We start from the raw sequence: 18,649 nt of genomic DNA on the forward strand, positions 1-18,649 counted from the left end.
ATTTTACTTTATTTTTATACCAAAAAATAAAACCACTATAAAACCCTCACAGTTGAATTTCGAAAAAGTCGAAAATTGTTTTTGTTTGTTTCTTCAAATTCACAGGAACTTCAAAATTTTCTCCACGCAATTTTTTGAGTACGAAATTGAATCCGACTGATTCGATGTCGAGTTGTACTTCTTCCAACTCATCTTCAAAGCCTTCGACATTATCCAGCAGTTTCTTTGCAACACATTTTGGTATAAAATATTTTTTATTATCGCTGAAAATTAGAGTAAAGATGGTTGACACGTCACAGGATATCCGTTGGACTAAGATCTCAATTTGTTGGTGATTTTTTATGAGTTCTTTATTGTAATTTTCTGTGTGTGTGATTTGTTGAATAGTTTCGTCGATATGAAAAGTCTTCATTTCCTTTGGTGTCACTACCATCTCTACTATTTCTTTTGTATTCTGATTTAATGATTCTAATATGGTTTGTTTATAAGATGTATAGCTCTCGACAAACTCACTGACTTCGCGTGTGACCAACGAAACAACACCTTCTACTTCCTCAACAACTGACATCTACTTCGCCATTCTAGTTCTTTCTTATTCTATTAACTATTCATTGCTTTTCTAATATCTTATTAATAAAATTAACTAATACATGTATTAGTATCATATTCTAGTTTCTTATTAGTTTCCTATTTGCGTTGAATTGTCAAAGAATATACTATATCTTAAACTATTTAATAGTATATCTATTTTACTACGACTTATTAATAGATATATTATACTCTCTAGTAACCCAATTAATTTCTGAAATTGAAGTGAAGTCTAAAGAGGCCGTCTTCCAAAGAACACACAAAACCTTTTCTGACAGAAGTTTCGATACTTTTGTTTGGGATATTGATTTGGAAGTCTGTGTATTTCTCCGACGCTGTGATGACAAGGAGAGAGTCATTTAAGTTCTTCTCATTCTTTTTGATCTGATAACTGACTTTTCCCTGAAAATTCGAATACAATGCGGAGATCTGAATTCCTTCCGTGACCGTTTCAATTTTCCCGTTGACATGGATTTGCCGCATTTTCTTTCGGATTTGGACTTCCGGCTTTTCCTTCTTTGTATTTCCCGTGTCATTTTTTCCAAATGTGATTTCCTTCACAAATGTCGTGTTCACTTTGAGGGGTTCATTCTTCAGTGTTTCAAACACCATTTTTGTCTTCTGTGAATTCTCCATTCCCTTTTGATTCCAATTCAAAAGTTCTTCTCCAATTTTCACTCGCACCGCTCTCCAATATTCAGCCTCTCTCGGAACTCCATCAATCATTTCATCAACTTCACTTTTTAATTTCTGCAGACTTTTGTCGTCTTGTTTTCTTAGAAATCGTTGCAGATATGGCAAAAGAAGGGGATGAATCCCTTCAACTTCCATCCCTTTTCTCAAGTATTTTTATTAGTTGATTTGTAATAATTTAGTATAGTAAATTTATAGTAAATATATTATAAAATTATAATAAATGTATTATAATAAATGTATTATAAAATTATAGTAAATTTATAATAAAATTATAGTAAAAACGGTCTCATTTAAAAGACGACGGAGTTCATAAGTACACCCAACGAGTCGACAACATTATTAGTCAGCGCCTCGTCTGCTGTGCTCAGCAGATGTTTCTTTGGGTCGATTTTTCCGACCTGTTGTAAATCTCTTTGTTTTGGGTCGAGAGCCTCTTCGACGATATTTTCGTTATAGTTTTTGACGAGTTTGATCATTCGGTCGATTGATTGGACGTTTTTTTCCTTTCTTCCAGCCGATTCGACTTGGAGGGAGTCGGTCCATTTCTTCTTTTGTAAGTTGAGTAACATTCTCTCATCGATTTCGTTCTTAGAGAATTCGATAGGCATTGAGTAGTATTGTTTTCCAAGCCCTCTGACGCGAGCTTGAGACGTTGGTTTACTCAAATGGCCTTGATTTGATGTGACTTGACGGGCTTCTGTCCCAAAGCCAAATTGGTTTTGAATTGTTCTGAACGCGTCGATGACGACTTTCCCTTTGACCGATTGAATCGGATCAACTACAACTGCTACACAGCGCTCGTTTAAGCGTTCAAACGATTGTTGTGTTGATATATCTATCGACGACAACCAACACCCAAAGCCAGGATGACTGTGATACCACCCAACTATAGTCTCTTTCCGACCAGTTTGCTTTAACATGTCCGTCATCGTCGTTTGATACACTTCATCTACAGCCTCTACAGAAACACCGGTACCATTCTGTGGCATCGCAAAGACATCAACAACACGAACAGTGTATTGGTCAACGTACTCCCCTAACATCAACCCCATGACTTCGACTGGAACACCAGCTCTCCCGTGTTTTAACATTTTCAATAACGCAAGTGATGAGATGTGTACAGTCTCCGATGTGTCGGGAAGTGGTACATCCCCTGATATCGGTTTACGCCCACCCATTCCAAACATGATTCTCTGATTTTGAAGTTTGAAGGGCGTTTATTAGTTCTTTTATGGTTTTCTGAGTTATTCACTTTCTTTAATGACTTTTAGGTATCGATCATCTGAGTTTGCCAGGAGTAGTGTTGTTCTCGCTCTGTTCTTATTACTCAAGAGTAATTTACTAGTATCTATTATTAAAAATACTATAATTGTTATTAAAAAGTGTAAGAACAACAAAAAAGAAAAAATAAACACCTCAAAGCAAATTTTCTTTTTTGGTGTATTTTTATAACCGAAATAATAGTTTATAATTCAAAGAAATAATTCTAGTCAAATGTGCCGGAATAAAAAATTGTGTTTGTTTGTTGTTAATTGTCCAAAAAAAGTAGTTACTTGTATTATATATAAACTATTAAAAAGTGTACACCACAAAAAACTAAAAGTAGTAAATGAAATTAAAATGAATAGTACAGTAAACATCAATTGAAAGGGGTGAGTGGTTGTCGAGTAATAAGTGACCCTTCGTTTCGAAGAAGAGATGTACCGAGCTCCTTGACTATCTCTATTTTTTTCAAGCGATCCAAATTCTCTTTGTTCATCTCATTAAGTGTTTTTAGTGTGAGTAATGAGTGTTCCAATTCTAAGGCGTCTTGAGGAATTATTGGGATATTCTCAACCTTTTTAGTACATCTCACTCGTTCCGCACTCTTCACTAAACTGTCTGAGATTGTTTTTTGATTACTTTCAATTTTTTGAAAAAGCTCTTCTAACCGAACTTTTTGTGTCGCCGTTTTTGTTTTGTCTTTTATGAGTTCTGTGGTGTTCGACGCTATTTTGTCATTTTCTAGCCGAATTTTCATTAAAGCCCACATCAGTTGAATGTATGGCATATTTTCAGAAGTCATCAAAGGACGCATTTCATTTGAAAACAATCGTTTAAAGCGTTGCGTTGATATTTCAATTGGGGTTTCAACCTCCATTTGTTGTATGTTTGATATTCTTGTTTTCTCTTTTCAAAGTGTTTGATTTTATCTTTTTTAATTGTTCTAAAAGTTGGAAAAAGTTAGTTAAAATATTAGTTCTATTCTAATTCTTTATTGTAAAATATTTTTCAATAATGGTTCTATATTCTAATTTATTTACTATAAATTTGTTATTGTTTATGAATATATAAATTCATATTTAGAAAAAAAACTATTATATTATTAATATTATATACTAATATATTTAAGTTTCATAATATTTAATAATAATCTATTTATTTACTATTTTCAATATTATTATTATATTTTTTAATTCAATTAATTATTTGAATGAATTGAATTATATAATATAATAAATAAAACCAATAAATATTACTATTTGTTTTATTAAACATTATAATAAAGTAATTTATAAAACAATAATTATATTATTATTATTTAATATATATATTATAATTTTAGTGTTTTAAATAAAATATTAAAAAATATCAATTATTATGAAACTAATTATCAAATTGATATTGAAATGATATTTATAAAGTATTTACCACATAAATACAAATTACACAGAGTTACTAAGAACAGCATATTTCGATTAAATGTAAATTTATTTATGTATGAAAACATTGGAACTGTTAACAAAAGATAAAAATAACAATGAAACAAAAACGATTCACAAAAATACATGAAAAAATAAAAATTTTCATGTAAAGAACTTGGAAGTTTCCAATCAAGAAATAAAGTAATCTATAAAAAGGTTGACCTATTGATAGCAATTGGTTAAAACTACTATAATTAACTAATAAGAAAAGTCACAACTTTTTTTCGTCACAAAATACTCTATTTGAGGATGAAAGTAACTTGCTATATCAGGCCGCACCAAGAATTGCTTCAACAATCTTATTTTAAATGAATGAACACCATAGAGCCAATTTTGCCAACCGCACGTAATCTGGTTATTTCCTTTCATTCTCCCATATCTGTTATTATTGTTTTTAATTCATTTTTATAACTATATAGTATCGATTAAAAAACTATAAGTATTGTATAAGAAATAATTGAACAGTATAGAACAGTTCTTTTGGGAAATGTTATAAACAACTTCAATAGACAAATTAGAGGGAAACTTTCCCGAAATGATAGTTTTGTTTTGTATAATGATAGGTTGTTGTAAAAACCCATTGTTTCCTCTTCTGGTCTGTAAAGGAACTGTCAAAGAGAGTCTCATGGGCATCCTTTTCAGCAAGGCGAAGCCAGTCGAGACAGACTCCGAGCGGGAGGAGCGCATTGACAAGTCTGAGCATTCCCAATGTACGAAAGTTGTGACTCCAGACAACTTACCAATGTGCATTAAAACGTTCAACAATGTGCTTTTAAAGTGGAGCGGATTGACGAAGAATGAAGTGATTTTCGACTCTGAAAATAATGATTGGGAGAAATTCGTTGAGGGTATTGATTCTGTCGGACAAAACACACTTTTTGTCAACATCTCACAGAACGGTTATGTCTTTGGGTGTTTCTGTGGACAGAAAATAACACCAGACAAGACATGCATCGCGCAAGACGCGCGGAATTTCATCTTCCGACTTGTCAACCCAAAAGACCCAACGGATAACCCACGTCGGTGGGTGTTGTGCAACAACAAAAACAATCAGCAAGACGAATTGATTGACTGGATCAAAGTGTACAAAAATGATGAACAAATTATGTATGAAGTTGGCGTGTGTGGGTTTCGTATTGCAAAGAAGACAACTAACAAGAGTTATTATGACCACATTGAGGACTGCCACGGACCTTTAAATGTCGACAAGGAACATAGTAAATTTTACTTCGACGACTGGACAAAGTCTGGCGAATTTTTCGACAATAAACGTGTTATTGTCCTCAAATTTTCATAATATCGTTATTTTTATTCATTGTTTTCTCTCCTCATCTCTTCACACATTCCACCATTTCAATCTTTTGTGAAACTTGAAATTTTGATTTTTGAGTTTTTTATAATACATCAAAATGTTTTGTTTTAAATGATGATAGAAATTTTAAACAACTAATTAAACATTTGTTAAATAAAAATAGTAATTTTAATTGCTTTATAATTTTTTAGTTATATATATTATAAATAGTTCAATATGAAATCTGAAAGAAAAATGCCATTAAATGTCATACTAGAATTACTATATTTTAATTATATTATTCTAATAAAACATAATAAGGAAATGCCATATTCAACAACAAAAACAATTGATGAACATGTATTAAAAAATATAATATTGTTATTAAAAAAATCTAGTTGTGAAAAAATGAAAACAATGAGATTGAGTTGGTGAAAACGAGAACACATTTAAGGAATACAAATTGGATGAAATCCTGTGCATATTATTACCAAGAAATATTCGAAAGTCTTTGAAGTTGATCTGAGTTGGTGAACCAAAGTGAATGAAACAGTGGGTTATTGATTAACACTTAACGAGCGCTTGCTCGAGGTCGGCAATAATGTCGTCAGGGTTCTCAATACCGATTGAGATTCTCACCATCTCTGGGGTGATGCCTTGTTGTCTCATGATATTTTCTGGGACCGCAGCGTGTGTCATAGAAGCTGGATGTTCAATTAAAGTGTCAACACAGCCAAGAGAGACAGCAAGTGTGCAGACCTTGACGTGTTCCATTAAAGTCTTTGCTGCCTCGAAAGTCTTCATTTCGAAGGAGAAAGTCGACCCAAAGCCAGTCATTTGTTTCATTGCCAACTTATGGCCAGGGAATGACTCCAAACCTGGGTGGTTGACCTTGACAATCTTCGGATGGTTCTCCAAGAATTGTGCGACTTTCAATCCGTTCTCATGGTGAACTTTCATTCTCAACGGTAAAGTTTTCATACCTCTGACACACAAAAAGGCATCCATCGGTGACATCAAACTTCCGGCGTCTTTTCTGTACGCCTTGATTGTCAAAATGTCTGCTTTGGTCTTTGTCGAAGACACACCAGCAACAACATCGCCGTGTCCATTAATATATTTGGTGCATGAGTGGAGGGAAATATCAGCACCTAAGTCGAGTGGCTTCATGAAGACTGGCGATGTGAAGGTCCCATCGACAACAAGTCTTGCTCCGTGTTCGTGGCAATAAGCCGCAATTGCTTCGATATCGGAAATTTTGTTGGTTGGGTTGGCTGGAGTTTCCAAATAAACCATTTTCGTATTTTCCTTCCAAGCCTTCTTGACATTCTCAACGTCAGAAGTGTCAACGAAATCAACTTGAATACCAAATCTTGGGAGCCAGTGGTTAAACAATGAAACAGTGCAGCCGTATAATGTATCTCCGGTGATTAAGTGATCGCCGTTTTGTAAAAACGCTAAAGTGGACGAGTTGATTGCTCCCATTCCACAGGAGAACGCAGCAGTGCCCTCGGCGTGCTCAGCGTTTCTGACCATTTCTTCAAATTGTTCAACACTTGGGTTTCCAAGTCGCGAGTAAATGTGTCCTTCGCCTTTTCCCATGAAAAGGTCTGCTCCTTGTTGGGTTGAATCAAAGCAGAAAGTTGAAGTCTGGAAAATTGGTAAGACGTGAGAGTGAGAGACGTGGGTTTTGTCTGGGTGAAGGAGTTGAGTTTGTAAGTCCTTAGAGTCTGACATGATGTGTTTGTTGTCTCAGTTCGGACATCCGTTCTTTTATACTGTCTCGGCGGAATTTTGGAGAATGTTTTCGATTAGAACGTCCAAATATGTGTTGCGAGATTTTGGTGAGTGATATAGTTATCGAAGAAGTATAGCGAATTTCTGAGAAAACAAGTGGAAAAAATCAGGAACAATGGGGGCGAAATGATTTCTATTTATAGAACTCCAATTCGACTTTTTTGTTGCTTCTTTGGCGCTTTTTCTTTTTGGGTCTTCTTTGGACTAATTTGATTCTTCGAACAAATGAGAGATCATTTTGGCCTTCGATAACGAGAAGAAGACCGTCGAAACTTGTTTGAAAAATGTTATTTGAAAAACATTTTTCGAGTAATAGAAACAACAATTAAAATCTTATGAAGCGTGTTGCTTTTATAATTATCGTGAATATCGTCAATGTGTATAAATACTCACAATTGTTATGTTGTTGGTGTGATTTAATGAACCAAAAAAAACTTAAAGATAACTCGACTTAACCTTAAGAGCATATAACAAATGGATTGATTTTTCGTCTTTGTTATTCGTCGTTAAAGTTTAACGAAGATTTTCAAAGAAAGGGATCGGTGTTCTTTATATCAACGATATTTATTTATTGGTTTTCTTTTTTGTATCATTTTGTTAATGATACGAATTAACAAAATATATAATATATTTAGTTAATATTATACATCCTTTTATTTTAAGTTATAAATGGTATGTTAAATAATTCTTTTTTCTAAATAATCAAAACAAAAAACAGTGTGTTTGAAATTGCTTTTAAATTACCTATTTGTTTAGAAAAAAACCAATAGTTTTCTTGAATTATATAATAATAATAAAAGAACAAAAGCAATAATTGTCAGTTGAAACTATTTATGCATTACAAAAAATCAAAACGATTAATAGTATAAACATAGTTTATAAGATATTAGTCACCAAAATGTCTCATTCATGAAAAATGAATGAAACATTTTGGTAACTAAAAATAAATAAAACCAATCCAATAAATTATAGCAAAATAATTATAATATATAATACAGTAAAAAACGAAAAAAATTTTAAAAAATTCCAAAATAAATCTCAAAAGTTATTTTAAAAAACCAAAAAAGATATGAAATAATGGTTGCCATTTTTTATTTATATTAGATCCCAATTATTATTATTTAATTAATTAGACACAACTTTTCAATTTGTGTTCTTATAAATTTCGATTCGAAAAATATGAAAATCATTGAAATAATAATACAATGAAGGAATGAAAAAAGAACGAATTTAATTGTATTCAAAAAAAAGAACTTGAAAGCGTGTGAAATGAGTTCTGAATCGAGTTACATACCTGATGATGGTAAAAACGATGTAGTTGGGTATATCAGTGTTTTGATAGCGATATTATGTTTTGGGTCGAATTGGGTTGTAGTAAAAAAGTTTCCATCGGGGGATGGCTTTTTTTTGCAATGGATGATGTGTATAGGGATATTGATAATAGGGACTTTTACTATGTTAATTCGAGCAACCACACAAGGTGGTCCGATATATTTTGAACCATTTGCGATGCTTGGTGGTGCGTTGTGGTGTACTGGAAATATATTATGTGTTCCTGTATTACAAATGATAGGATTGTCATTAGGCCCAGCCATATGGGGCATAGGTTTGTTTTTGTAATAATAAAACAACTCATACAATAAGAAGATTTGGTCATGAATTAACTCTATAAATATATCAACATATAAATATATAAATATCAATACCATGAATGACATAACATGAATATTATTTCAAACATATAAATGCAATTAACGAACAGGAAATATGATTACTGGGTTTGTTTTTACAATTACAATTCTTATATACAAATCAATACTAATTCATTATACGATTTTATGTTGAACACCTCTAAAAACAACAAGAAGTGATAAAAAATAACACACAGATGGGTTACTGGAACTTTTGGACTCTTTCATCTTCACTCCGACAAAGATGATATCAAGATCTTTTGGTTAAATTGTGTAGGTGTTGTGTTAGTTGCTTTATCCGTGCCTCTTTATGCGTTTATACAAACAAAAGTAAAGAAAAGTGATGATAAAACTCTTCAACAAGAGAACGAAACAGAGAAAGAAGTGTTATCACAGCCTTTGGTGTTACCTCCCGAAGGATCTTCAATACCACGCGAACTTCCATCTTCTTCTTCACTGGAGATTAAAGAGCATCCCATTGAACAAGAAGAGTCCCCTATTTTCGTCATCTTACAGAAATTACCGACCATCCCAAAAAAGATTCTTGGCGTCTCTTTGGCTCTCATCGCGGGCGTTTTCTTCGGGTCAAATTTCGACCCCCCAAAATACTTACAAGACAACGGACTCTTCTCCCCAAACGGACTCGACGTCGTCTTGGCACATTTCTTAGGTATTTTTATTACGTCTACTATCTACTTCATATGCTACGCTATTTGTTTCAGAAATAAGCCTTTCATGTATCGAGAAACAGCAGTCCCAGGAATGATCAGCGGAATGATGTGGGGTGTGGCACAAGTCTGTTGGTTCATTGCTAACACCAACTTACCGTACGTCGTATCATTCCCTTTGATCACATCGGGTCCTGGACTTCTCTCACAATTGTGGGGGATTCTTGTCTTTGCGGAAGTTAGGTTTGTTTAGTTCATGATTCTATTCGTATTCTATTTCATTAATACTAGTTATTAATAATATTAATACTATTGATTAATAATATTACTACTAATACTAATGGTAGTATTATTATAAATAATAATAGTATTTCAGTATAATGACAAATAGAGGGTGGAAAAATTTCACACTCTTCGGTGCTGGCACTTTCATTTTGATTATTGGTATCGTTTGTATCGTATGCTCAAAGTGACAGAATCACTTTTTATAAGTGATTAAGTAATTTAGTTTACAAATTAAATAATTTTTAAACACTTGATTGTAGTTTGAAATACTATTAATTACTAAATGTAAATTAAATTATTGGTTAAATATAAATAAAATGATCAAGATTTTTTTTCTAATAAAATATAATTTACATTTTTTTTCTTTTTTTCTTTTTTTCTTTATGAATTGTTTATTATATTTTTACTTAATATCATTTGAGAAAACTCTTGAAATTGTGTGTTTTATATCGGAATTCGAAAATAATAATAATATTATAATGTGTTCTAAAAAATGACAAAACCAAATATAAAGTCCGTTAATTTTTTTAGTTTTTTAATTTCATAAAAAACTAAACAATCATTGGCAAAAATTAATTGATTAGTAATAATTATCTCTTTTTTATTAAAATTTATAAAAAAATTAGAAAGAAACAAATTTCGTTTTTTTTTGATAATAATTAAATAATAATAAAATAATAATATATTAATTATATATTAATAAATATCGAAACATAAAAAAAAATTAATTAATAAAACAAAGGAAAAAAGAGTCAACCATCAGGAATTGTATTTAAAAGAAAACTTCCCCGAAGAAAAAGCGAAACTATTAAAATTTGAAAAACAGATGGAAATATCTAATAACCCAAAAGAAAAAAAGGAACTCATTTAAAATAAACAAAAACGTTTGTTGTATTCGTCTCATCAAATCAATCACACAAGATTTGACGTTTCAGAATGACCGAAAGAAGGACTGTTAAAATTGTGATGGTGGGTGATGGTGCTGTCGGAAAAGTTTGTTTAATTATTATAATAAATAAAATACTAATTAAAATTAATATGGAAAATGACGAACAATTTTTCAAGAAAATTCTGACGATTAGACTGCGCTTTGTTCAACATTTGTCAATAATCAATTTCCACAAGATTACATTCCGACTGTATTTGACAATTTTTCTCGACTTCAAACAGTCGACGGTGAACAAGTTACTATGAGTATTGTTTGTTGTTTATTATAAATATAGTTTTATTATAATATCATTATTAGGTTATTTCTATTTATTAGTATTTCATTAATTATTTCAATAATTTAACAGTTAAAGAATGAGATTGACATTTAGTGGGATACAGCTGGACAAGAGGAATACGTTTGTTCTCAAACACGTCAGATGTATAGTTTAGCAATAGAAAAAGTTACTATTTATTACCCCTTTCGATTATAGTATTTAATATAGTTAATATTACCATACTTACTAGTAACTTATCTTACAGGACAAATTACGCCCCATGTCATACCCAAACACTAATATCTTGATCATCTGCTTCTCAATTGACTCGCGCAGTTCGTTTGGGAATGTTTCGCAGAGATGGCTACCCGAAGTGAAACACTTCTGTCCCAACGCGCCTTTCCTTTTGGCAGCAACAAAAACAGATCTTCGCGAGTCTGAAGACGTAAAAAGTCGACTGCAAATGGAAGGAAACACATTGATAAGTAAAGACGAGTGCCAACAACTCGTGAAGAAAATTAAAGCACTGTCGTGCTGTGACTGCTCCGCTCTTCAAAATAAGGGCGTCGCTGAACTCTTCGATGAGGCAGTGAGAAGAACTAAAAGCTCGGGAAAAGAAAAAAAGGGCGGAGCCTGTGGTATGTTGTGATTCAGTGTTTCCTCTTGTTGTTTCTTTACATATATAATATATAATATATAATATATATATATTATATATTATATATTATATATTATATATTATATATTATATATTATATATTATTATTATATAATAATATATACTCTTATATATCATTATATATAAGAGTGTTAACTTGATAGACCACTTTTATGTGGATGGCTTTGGAAATCTTACATGTTTTTGTTGTAATTGCGATTAAATTTGCCTAAGAGTTGACAAAAAATGGGTTTTTTGGACCGAATTCATAAAAAAGCGATTTTTTTGAAAGTTAAAACAGAAAAAACAAATTTTATTTTTAGTAAAAGTCATTTTTTTCTTTTACCATTTAAACGAATTTGCCGCAAAAAAAAACATTTTTGTTAAAAATTTTAAGACTAAAGTTTTTAATTAATTAACTTTAGTTCATTTAATTAATTGTATAAACTATATTTAATCAAAAAAATTATTGAAATTGAATAATTTATAAAATAACATATAATTTGTCATAAAATACAATGGCATAGTTTACTGTGGATTGGTTAAAAAGGTGTGGATGGTAAATATAGACAGACAATCTTCATTATTACATGTTAAATGTAATGATTAACATCCCTTGTATTTTTTGATGGTTTTTGTTGGTATTTGCCGTATGTTTCTATTCTAATTAACTAGTATTGTTATGATTTTTTAATAACATAAAAAATAACTTATGGTTTCAATGTGGTAATTTGCCATTTAACTTTTTAACGTTTTTATAGTAAAAATTAAATTTTATTTAACTATGTTAATAGAATTTGTTTTGTGATTATTCTGTCATTTTTATGTCAATAAATAATGTACTATTGTAATATAATTGATTGTTATTAATTAATAGTTTAGTTTAGACATAAAACCTTTGTCTTCAACATTTCCAACAAAACCTGAATATTATTTAGGATGTAAAACCGTTTTTTATACGTATAATTTTGACAACTAAAAGAACTTTATTCAACAAATTTCAATTCCCAAATATTATTATTAAAATAATAAACTAATAGAATTTTTATATAAATTACAATACTATTAGTAAAAAGTGATAATTAATGCATTTTTGAGCCACGATTAACAAAAAATAATATAATTGTTAATTGATATTTAAATTAAATATTTTTTAATGCAAAAAACGGGAAATTTCCCAAATTATAATTTCATAAATCACTTTTGAAATGTTTTTTCAATTAAAAAACGAAAAAAATAGCGTTACATGTATCAAATAAACGGGATAATACACTTAAATTTTGTTAGTTATTTTATTTGTTCATTTTGATCTATTCTTATTTTACCACTCCAAAATAAGGCTGAAAATAGCGTTTTTTCTTACTATGAAATTATTGCAAATATTGGAAATACTCCTTATGGGGGTATTCATGTTTGTGTATCATTTTTGTCCCATAAATGATCATAAATAACAATTATTAATTTTAAAAATCATAACATATGGTTTATAACGGATATTTGAATTTTTTCGACAAAAAAATAAGAGGCTATCCACACAAAATAATCCAATCCGCAGGGATTCACCATTTCCGTGTGGATACGCCCTATCACGTTAACACTCTATATAATAATATTTATAGTATTATTATATTATATTTATGGTATTCTTATTAATATCTCTGTATAGTTGTTTTATAGTTTAATTATGGTATTATTATGGGAGTATTTATTTATAGTTATAATCTATTTATATTATAGTAAAAATCTGGTTGATTGCATTGTTAAGAATATTTAATAATTTAATTAATATTGCTACTATTACGATGAAGTGATAAGGGCGAGATTGTAAGGGAGGAAAGAAAGGAAAGATAAGGCGAGAAATGTGTATATAAAAATCAATTTACCTCGTCAGAGATGTCGTCCTCGACGATTTCGTTAAACTGCTCCATTACAACTCCTTTTAACTCAAGGGAATTCGTGAGAGCATCATCAATAAGGTTCTTGGATGTTATGAGCCGTGCTCCCTTTTGTAATAAGGTGAGTGGTTTTAGATCGCCACTGATGTTAACCAACGTTAGATTAAAGAGATGTGGTATTGTCGTCACACTACCAATGTTGATACACGTTGGAATGTCTTTCAAAACAAGCGACTCTAAAGACACAAGTTGGCTCACCGGTTGTAAGTCGATTTGTTTGACCATTGCAAGCATTAACCGCTTTAAATGTTGGACTTGAAACACCTCTGTTGGAACCACGGAATTGACGATGTCGATACTCGAGAGGGAAATGAATCGAGTGAACTCGTTGGGTGCTTCGATGTGTTGGACATCCTTCAATACAAAGTCCTTAATCACCTCCCTCCCTAACGTCCTCACCTTGCCAATGTTCACTGTGGGGGACAACACACGCAAACATTCGAACCCAAGTGTAAAGAGTTTTGCTATGTCCGTGAAATCACCGTCGTACTCGTTGCATATGTTTAAAGCTTTTAACCGCAAACCTTGAGGAATATGCATGGTTGTGTCCAAACCTCGTTCAACAAACACGTCGCCTAAGAAATGGAAGTAATCTGGCGTCTGCGAAAATGACGGCAGGTCTTGAGCATCTGCAGTGAGCGTGGCGTGCAAACATTTTAAGTTGGACATCGTTGTGAGAGACGAGATAAGGGGATCACTGCCAACCTCGCTTTCAGTAATGTCCATCGAAGTCAAATGGGTCAGCTTTGTCACGTTCTCAATCTGTGAAAACCGAGTGAAGTAATTTCGTAAAGTCAAACTCCGGAGCCGGCGACACGCCAAAAACTCGCCAATATGCTGGTTGAAGTACGTGGAGTCTGCAACAAAGACGTTGAGCGCGACGAGGGTTGTAATTGTTGTGAAGCTGCTACAAAAGCAGAAAACCTTCAGTGAAGTCAGGTTTTGGAGATTCGACAAACTCGCAACTTCCTTTGTAAGCGAAAATCTGTTGTGTTTTGAAAAATCCTTTGCAATAGATAATTGCTGAAGTGTAGTCTGTCCGGATATTGTGTCAATGAACTTAGTGTTCGCCTCCTCCCCACTCTCACAAAACGACACCGAAAGTGAAGTCAACTTTGGTGCCAAAATCTGTGTCAATTGGTCGACTGTGATATCTGCGTCGATGGAAATTCTTTGGAGTTTTGATAACGTTTTGACCACTGAAAGGTCTTTCACGCCCAAAGAAGGGTTTTTGGTTTGTATCGTTAATGTGTTCAGAAATGGTGTGTGGGCGATGTGTGGTAAATAACTCTCCTCGCAAATTGTTTCAGTCAACATTGAAATAAGATTTCTATTCTTCTTATTGACAAAGAGAAGCGAGTACAAAAAACGTAGAGGGACATAGTTATAGACTTGGAAATAAGCCAGCGTCGACAATTTGCTCATTTTATATTTGCAGTTCATCCCAAAAATTTAACACTTTTTCCCTTTCTTGTACGACTACCAAATTATTTATTTGATTCTTTTTGGGTTTTCTTCTCTGATAGTATTGATTTGACAAAAAAAAACATTATTATTTGTTATTAATAACAAATTAATATAAAATTAAATATCTCTTGTATAGTATACTATTTTATTAATTTAAATTATGATTTAAATTATACATAACAGAAATTTTACTTTAGTCTAAAACCGTCTGTCTGTTTTAACAGTAACAACTATTTTTGTATAATTTTATTTAAGTAAATTTAACCATTTTATAATTAAATTATTAAAGTTTTCATTGTAAGGGTTAAAAAAAAGAAATTGAAAAATTAGAAAAACAACAAAATAACTATAAATAAATGACAAATTTTACAATAATTTATAATTGCTTAAACAATATTATGTTTAAATAGAAATGCTATTTATGAAACAACAAAAGATTTTCTATTTGAATTTTTGCTCACTTAAAAGCTCAAAACTCAATATATTATTTTTTAATCAATAATGTTTTACAACTTATTTTATTGTACATTAGCAAATTATTTAAAAAATATTAATAAAAAACAAATAACTATTATTTGATAACAAACCAATATATTATTTGTAATTAATTTAAAAAAAAACACCACATAACTTATTAGTTCATATTTATTATTGAGATACTATTAATACCAATTCTTTTATAAATAATAATATTATCATTTACAAACTATAATAACATACTATATTAATATTAGTAAAAAATTAGTAAAATAGAATAAAGTTTCAAAATCGTCAATTCAGTTTGTCATTTCTTTGCAAGCCTTCTCAGCGCTTTCTGTGCTCTTGATTTCCTCCTTGATCTTCTCGATTTTTTCAAACAGTGACTTTTTGACTTCCTCTGGTGTTTTGTCGAAGTGGACGTCCTTTGTCTTTGCCTCGACTTCCTCCAAATTTTTCTTCAAGCTTTCCGCCTTCTCGCCGAGTCTTTTGACCTCAAGAATTGGGTCGATAATTCCGATCAAATGGGAGTAGATTTTAGTGTTTGAGTCGACGACAACCATTGGCATTCCCTTTAAGTTATCTTCCTTTTGGATGTAGACTTTCCCGGTGCTTGCGAGACTTTCGATCATCTCTGCGAATTGATTCAAGTATTCTTCATTTGAGACGACGGTGCATTCTGGCTTTTGTTTTGATTGAATGATAGCTTGTTGGTAAGTAGAGTTCAATGAACGAATTGCCTTGACTATAGTGTAGACGTACTTGACTTCTTCTTCGACTTTCTCATTGACAAATTCCGTGTTAAATTCGGGGTACTGACTCATCATAATTGAATCAACGTCCGTCGATCTTCTCTTCATCCGTTGCCAAAGTTCTTCAGTAACAAAAGGCATGAAGGGATGAAGTGCTCTCAACCCGACTTCCATGACGTCATACAACGTCAGTTCAGCTGCTTTTCTCTTCTCATTTTCTTTTCCTCTAAATGTCGGCTTTGACGCTTCCAAGAAGACGTCGCAGAAGTCGTACAACCAGAATGAGTAAAGTGTTTGTGTCGCATTCCCAAATTCGTAACTTTCAATTTGCTTTCTTAAAGTCTCAACCATCACATTCATACGATGGAAAATCCAACGATCAATTTCACTGCAATTCGCATGTAACTCGACTTTCTTTGATGGCGTAAAGTCTTCAGAGAAGTTCATTGACGCAAACTTAAACGCGTTCCACAACTTATTACAGAAGTTTCGATACCCAACTACTCGGTTGATGTCCAAGTTAATATCTCTGCCTTGCGTCATATAAGCCAACAACGCAAACCTCATCGCGTCCGTCCCGCACTCTTCGATCCCGTGGGGGAAGTTCATTTGTTGTCCTTTAGTCGCAATTGCAATTTCCTTCTCCGACAAATTGTAGATCTTCAATTTCTCGTTTAATCCCTCCAAAGAGATCCCTTCAATGACATCGATGGGATCAATAACATTCCCTAATGACTTCGACATCTTTCTTCCTTGTGCGTCTCGAATGATCGAGTGGAATAAGACTTGCTTGAATGGGATCTTATCAGTTAGTTCTAATGACATCATCACCATTCGAGCTACCCAGAAGAATATAATGTCATGTCCCGTCTCTAATAACTCCCCAGGGAAATACTTCTCGACGTCTAAAGTCTTCTCAGGCCATCCCATAACACTGAATGGGAATAATCCTGATGAGAACCATGTGTCTAAGACATCCGGATCTTGTTTTAACTCAATTAATGAGATATCGACGTTCCGTGCCTTTGCTCCTAACTGACGCGCTTCTTCTTCACTTCTTGCTACTACCCAATTCTTCATATCCATTTCATCAACTTCAGGCGTGTCCTTGACATTCACTAAATACGCAGGAATACGATGTCCCCACCATAATTGTCGTGAAATACACCAATCATGAATGTTCTCTAACCATCGGTACCACACATTCTTCATCTCAGCAGGATACATCTCTAATTCATTCTCACGAACAGCTTTCACAGCACGTTCGGCCATATTCTTACAATTGACCCACCACTGCGGTTTCACGCGTGGCTCAATAACATCTTTACTTCGACTACATAAAGGAACGCGCATAGCTGATGGCTTCACTCCAACATAGAGATTCATCTCTTTCAATTTCTTGATGATCGCCTCACGCGCATCAAATCGTTTCATCCCCGCAAATTCCCCGCAAATGTTATTTAATGTGCCATCGTCATTCAACATGTTCACTATTGGTAAGTGATGTCTCAACGCAACATTATAATCATTCGGATCATGCGCTGGTGTCACTTTCACACATCCCGTCCCAAAGTTCATATCTACCAATTCATCGTCTTCGATGATTGGTAACAACTTCCCATTGAATGGGTGCTTCACACTCCACCCATGATACTTCTTATATCTCTCATCTTGCGAATGAATACACACACACGCATCAGCTAACATCGTTTCAATACGAGTCGTAGCTATATGCATCATCCCATCTTCTTTACCAGTCTCAGGGTTAATTAATGGATAACAAAACTCTGTCAAATTACCAAAGACTATTGGCTTCGAATACCCAGGGACATTAATCGGAGTCGGCTTCTCAATATCTATGTAATCAACTTCAATATCACTGATCGCAGTCTTTAAGGTACAACACCAATTCACTAATCGCTGCTCTCTATATAACAACCCTTTCTCATAGAACCGACAAAACGCCTCTTTAACAGCTTGACTGCGCGTCTCATCCATTGTAAAGACTTCACGAGACCAATCAAGAGAACTCCCAAGTCGCTTCAGTTGTTCACATATCCCTTTCCCATATTCATCTTTCCACTTCCATACTTCTTCAAGGAACTTCTCGCGGCCAATGTCATGTCTGGTGATCCCTTGCTCCTTCATTAATTTCTTCTCAACTACTACTTGAGTAGCTATCCCGGCGTGGTCAACACCCGGAACCCATAAAGTAGTATCTCCAAGCATTCTATGATATCGAACAATTGTATCTTGAATACTATTTGTCAACGCATGGCCTATATGAAGTTTCCCAGTGACGTTAGGAGGAGGAATCACTATCACAAATTTCTTCCCAGACTCACTTTGGGCTTTGGTTTCGGGTTTGAAATAAT

At 32.8% G+C, this 18,649-nt stretch overlaps 10 protein-coding genes across 10 annotated transcripts; 3 read left to right on the forward strand and 7 right to left on the reverse strand.

Moving 5' to 3' along the window:
- Positions 1 to 46: 46 nt before the first annotated feature.
- On the reverse strand, positions 47 to 568 carry EIN_031370 (hypothetical protein; the record flags this gene model as incomplete). Its single annotated transcript, XM_004185724.1, has 1 exon — positions 47 to 568. One exon carries the CDS (start codon positions 566 to 568, stop codon positions 47 to 49), a length of 522 nt encoding a protein of 173 aa, XP_004185772.1.
- A 227-nt stretch (positions 569 to 795) lies between these two features.
- EIN_031380 (hypothetical protein) lies at positions 796 to 1,419 on the reverse strand (the record flags this gene model as incomplete). Its single annotated transcript, XM_004185725.1, has 1 exon — positions 796 to 1,419. One exon carries the CDS (start codon positions 1,417 to 1,419, stop codon positions 796 to 798), a length of 624 nt encoding a protein of 207 aa, XP_004185773.1.
- Positions 1,420 to 1,574: 155 nt separating this feature from the next.
- EIN_031390 (26S proteasome non-ATPase regulatory subunit, putative) lies at positions 1,575 to 2,471 on the reverse strand (the record flags this gene model as incomplete). The annotated part of the gene is made up of 1 exon (XM_004185726.1): positions 1,575 to 2,471. One exon carries the CDS (start codon positions 2,469 to 2,471, stop codon positions 1,575 to 1,577), a length of 897 nt encoding a protein of 298 aa, XP_004185774.1.
- Positions 2,472 to 2,923: 452 nt separating this feature from the next.
- EIN_031400 (hypothetical protein) lies at positions 2,924 to 3,424 on the reverse strand (the record flags this gene model as incomplete). Its single annotated transcript, XM_004185727.1, has 1 exon — positions 2,924 to 3,424. One exon carries the CDS (start codon positions 3,422 to 3,424, stop codon positions 2,924 to 2,926), a length of 501 nt encoding a protein of 166 aa, XP_004185775.1.
- A 1,229-nt stretch (positions 3,425 to 4,653) lies between these two features.
- Positions 4,654 to 5,325, forward strand: EIN_031410 (hypothetical protein; the record flags this gene model as incomplete). The annotated part of the gene is made up of 1 exon (XM_004185728.1): positions 4,654 to 5,325. The coding sequence occupies one exon, from the start codon at positions 4,654 to 4,656 to the stop codon at positions 5,323 to 5,325; it is 672 nt and encodes a 223-aa protein (XP_004185776.1).
- A 558-nt stretch (positions 5,326 to 5,883) lies between these two features.
- EIN_031420 (methionine gamma-lyase, putative) lies at positions 5,884 to 7,056 on the reverse strand (the record flags this gene model as incomplete). The annotated part of the gene is made up of 1 exon (XM_004185729.1): positions 5,884 to 7,056. One exon carries the CDS (start codon positions 7,054 to 7,056, stop codon positions 5,884 to 5,886), a length of 1,173 nt encoding a protein of 390 aa, XP_004185777.1.
- Positions 7,057 to 8,385: 1,329 nt separating this feature from the next.
- On the forward strand, positions 8,386 to 9,948 carry EIN_031430 (hypothetical protein; the record flags this gene model as incomplete). Its single annotated transcript, XM_004185730.1, has 4 exons — positions 8,386 to 8,722; positions 8,879 to 8,894; positions 9,005 to 9,718; positions 9,867 to 9,948. The coding sequence occupies 4 exons, from the start codon at positions 8,386 to 8,388 to the stop codon at positions 9,946 to 9,948; spliced, it is 1,149 nt and encodes a 382-aa protein (XP_004185778.1).
- Positions 9,949 to 10,696: 748 nt separating this feature from the next.
- On the forward strand, positions 10,697 to 11,614 carry EIN_031440 (Rho GTPase, putative; the record flags this gene model as incomplete). The annotated part of the gene is made up of 4 exons (XM_004185731.1): positions 10,697 to 10,753; positions 10,843 to 10,959; positions 11,080 to 11,106; positions 11,231 to 11,614. 4 exons carry the CDS (start codon positions 10,697 to 10,699, stop codon positions 11,612 to 11,614), a joined length of 585 nt encoding a protein of 194 aa, XP_004185779.1.
- A 1,883-nt stretch (positions 11,615 to 13,497) lies between these two features.
- Positions 13,498 to 15,021, reverse strand: EIN_031450 (hypothetical protein; the record flags this gene model as incomplete). Its single annotated transcript, XM_004185732.1, has 1 exon — positions 13,498 to 15,021. One exon carries the CDS (start codon positions 15,019 to 15,021, stop codon positions 13,498 to 13,500), a length of 1,524 nt encoding a protein of 507 aa, XP_004185780.1.
- Positions 15,022 to 15,821: 800 nt separating this feature from the next.
- EIN_031460 (valyl-tRNA synthetase, putative) lies at positions 15,822 to 18,617 on the reverse strand (the record flags this gene model as incomplete). Its single annotated transcript, XM_004185733.1, has 1 exon — positions 15,822 to 18,617. A coding segment is annotated over one exon (2,796 nt), but the record flags the coding sequence as incomplete, so codon positions are not given.
- Positions 18,618 to 18,649: the final 32 nt, after the last annotated feature.

This window comes from Entamoeba invadens, assembly GCF_000330505.1.
Source record: "Entamoeba invadens IP1 unplaced genomic scaffold scaff_1105074726079, whole genome shotgun sequence".
NCBI lineage: Eukaryota > Evosea > Mastigamoebida > Endamoebidae > Entamoeba > Entamoeba invadens.